This window comes from Echinops telfairi, unplaced genomic scaffold (assembly GCF_000313985.2).
Source record: "Echinops telfairi isolate 266 unplaced genomic scaffold, ASM31398v2 ScPeMD7_7424;HRSCAF=8462, whole genome shotgun sequence".
Lineage (NCBI taxonomy): Eukaryota > Metazoa > Chordata > Mammalia > Afrosoricida > Tenrecidae > Echinops > Echinops telfairi.
The window spans coordinates 13019422-13021657 of NW_022111324.1; the positions used below are offsets into that span (position 1 = coordinate 13019422).

General features: G+C 33.0%; 1 protein-coding gene across 7 annotated transcripts in view; it reads left to right on the forward strand.

The window, feature by feature from the left end:
* The window catches only part of SUCO (SUN domain containing ossification factor), a 93673-nt gene that overhangs the window by 43717 nt on the left and 47720 nt on the right, over positions 1-2236 (forward strand). For all 7 annotated transcript variants that reach the window (XM_045298008.1, XM_045298003.1, XM_045298005.1 and 4 more), the window contains one exon: positions 921-1075. In XM_045298008.1, the coding sequence (XP_045153943.1) occupies positions 921-1075 (155 nt within the window). The remainder of the gene's footprint in view (positions 1-920; positions 1076-2236) is intronic.

Consider the following 2236-nt stretch of genomic DNA (forward strand, 5'->3'; position numbering starts at 1 on the left):
TGGATAGAAGGGTATGTGCAGGGGGAGATAAACCAAACTAAACTCACTGCCATCCAATTGATGTGGACTCATAATGACCCTATAAGACAGGGTAGAACTGTCCTGGTGGGTTTCTGAGATTGTAACTCTTTACTGGAGTAGAAAGCCTCATCTTTCTACCACTGAGCAACTGATGGTTTTGAATTGCTGACCTTGGGATTTGCAGTCTAACTCATAACCCGCTATGTACTGGTGCTGCTATAGCGGCCTTCAAATACGACTTAAGTATTAGGTAGATTTCACATGCTTGGGTAGATAGCCCTGGATATTCAAGGCTGAAGGAGTAGCAAGAATGATAGCCTCCTCTGTTACTTGAGCATGCTTTTTGTTTATTGATAACACATCTCTTAAATTGCTCAGGGAGTGTTCAAAAAGTTAATGGAAAAATTCCTTCAAAGAATGAGACAGGTGTACAGTCTCATGATAGAAAGCAATTACTCAGCAAAACTTCCCTGGTCTTTTTCTCACCAGTGTAGCTTTATTCAAAACTATATAAAAACCCATGTGACCATCTTGTGCCCTTTGAGAAAATATATCAAGTTTACCTCTTGGGGATCCCAGGAAACAGTTGAGAAAGCATTCTTAACTGACCTTTGTGCTTTGATCCAGCAGAGTTCTCAGAAGCACCCTAAGGAAAATAAGTATATTACTGAGAGAACTTATCTGTAGCTATTCATTGATCTCAGAGACATGTTTAAACACATTTGATTTAGAATAAACCCATGCGTGTGTGAACCAGACTTTAGCAGAACAACTTCTTTCTTGCTTACCTTCATACTTCTGGTAAAATCAGATGAAGAAATGATTTATCAATCTCAATATTTAGTAACTAGATACGTTTTGCATGTATATATTATTTTCTTTAAAATATTTTTATACAGAATAAGGAATCAAAAAAATTAAGTTCCCCTGTCCTTGAGACACTCCCTACAATTGATCTCCATGAAGATTCTTCTAATGTGGTTGTGGACAGTGAAAACATTGACAATATTTCCAGCTCATCTACCTCAGAGATCACTCCAATCTCAAAGCTTGAGTAAGTTATTTCCAAGAAGAAAAACAATCTTCGTAGTTAATGAAAGAAAAAAATTCTTCATTTGTTAAAGCAGCTTGATAATTAAGTTTGAAATTTAGCCTATAAAACAGACATAAATTGATACACCTGTGTTTTGTTTATGTAATGATTGTGTAATACAAGTTTATATTAACTGCCTAACTCACTGAAGTTGGTTGGATCCTAACTGTGAAATTTTTATTTTATAAAGGTAAAGTCAGGTTCTAATTTTTAGGAATCACTTGTGTCATTTGAATAATCTTCCTTATAAATTTATTAAAAGTATATGTAATTTAAATTGATGTTAAAAAGTTCTGTTTATTTTCATTAAGAACCATTGTTTTATTCCATTCAGTTTTGCTACTGTGTGAGTAGCTACTCTTGAAATTTGATTCTAAATATTCAAAATACTTAGGTTTAAGGTATCCTTAATTTAGAAGATCTGGTACGTACTCTTTCTAGCTCTTGCCAGCAACTTTTCAAAAACCAAAGTAAAGTGTTCTTCTACTGTTAAATTAAATAATTCCTTTATCAAATGGACTAATATACATAAAGTGCATAGAACAGTATTTGACACATACCGTATATACTCGAGTATAAGCCAACTCAAATATCAGCCAAGGCACCTAATTTTACCACAAAAACTGCATTAAAAATATGCTGAAAAATCTCGACTTATACATGAGTATATACAGTAGTTAGAATATATACGTGTGAGTGTTGTATCCCTACTAAATTACTAAATGCATCTTTTAAAAGACCCTTTTCAAGATTGCTAGGGACTGAAAGGAGTTATACCATATATTATTGTTACCATTTAGGAGTTTTGCCAGGAAGGAACAGGAGAACAAGATATGTTTACAAATAATGACATTGGTTAAAATTTCCAAATAATAAATACTTAACATTAGAAAGACTTTAAGGGTAGATTGTATGTAGCTGAACAGTGTATCTTATTCTCACACTATACTAAATATAACTAATTAATAGGGGTTAGTAGGGGAAATGTTATGGTTAAATGTTTTTTAAGTGAAATTTTTAAAGTGCCAAGAATTTTTTTAAATCATTTTATTAGGGGCTCATACAACTCTTATCACAATCCATACATACATCAATTGTGTAAAGCGCATTTGTACATTCATT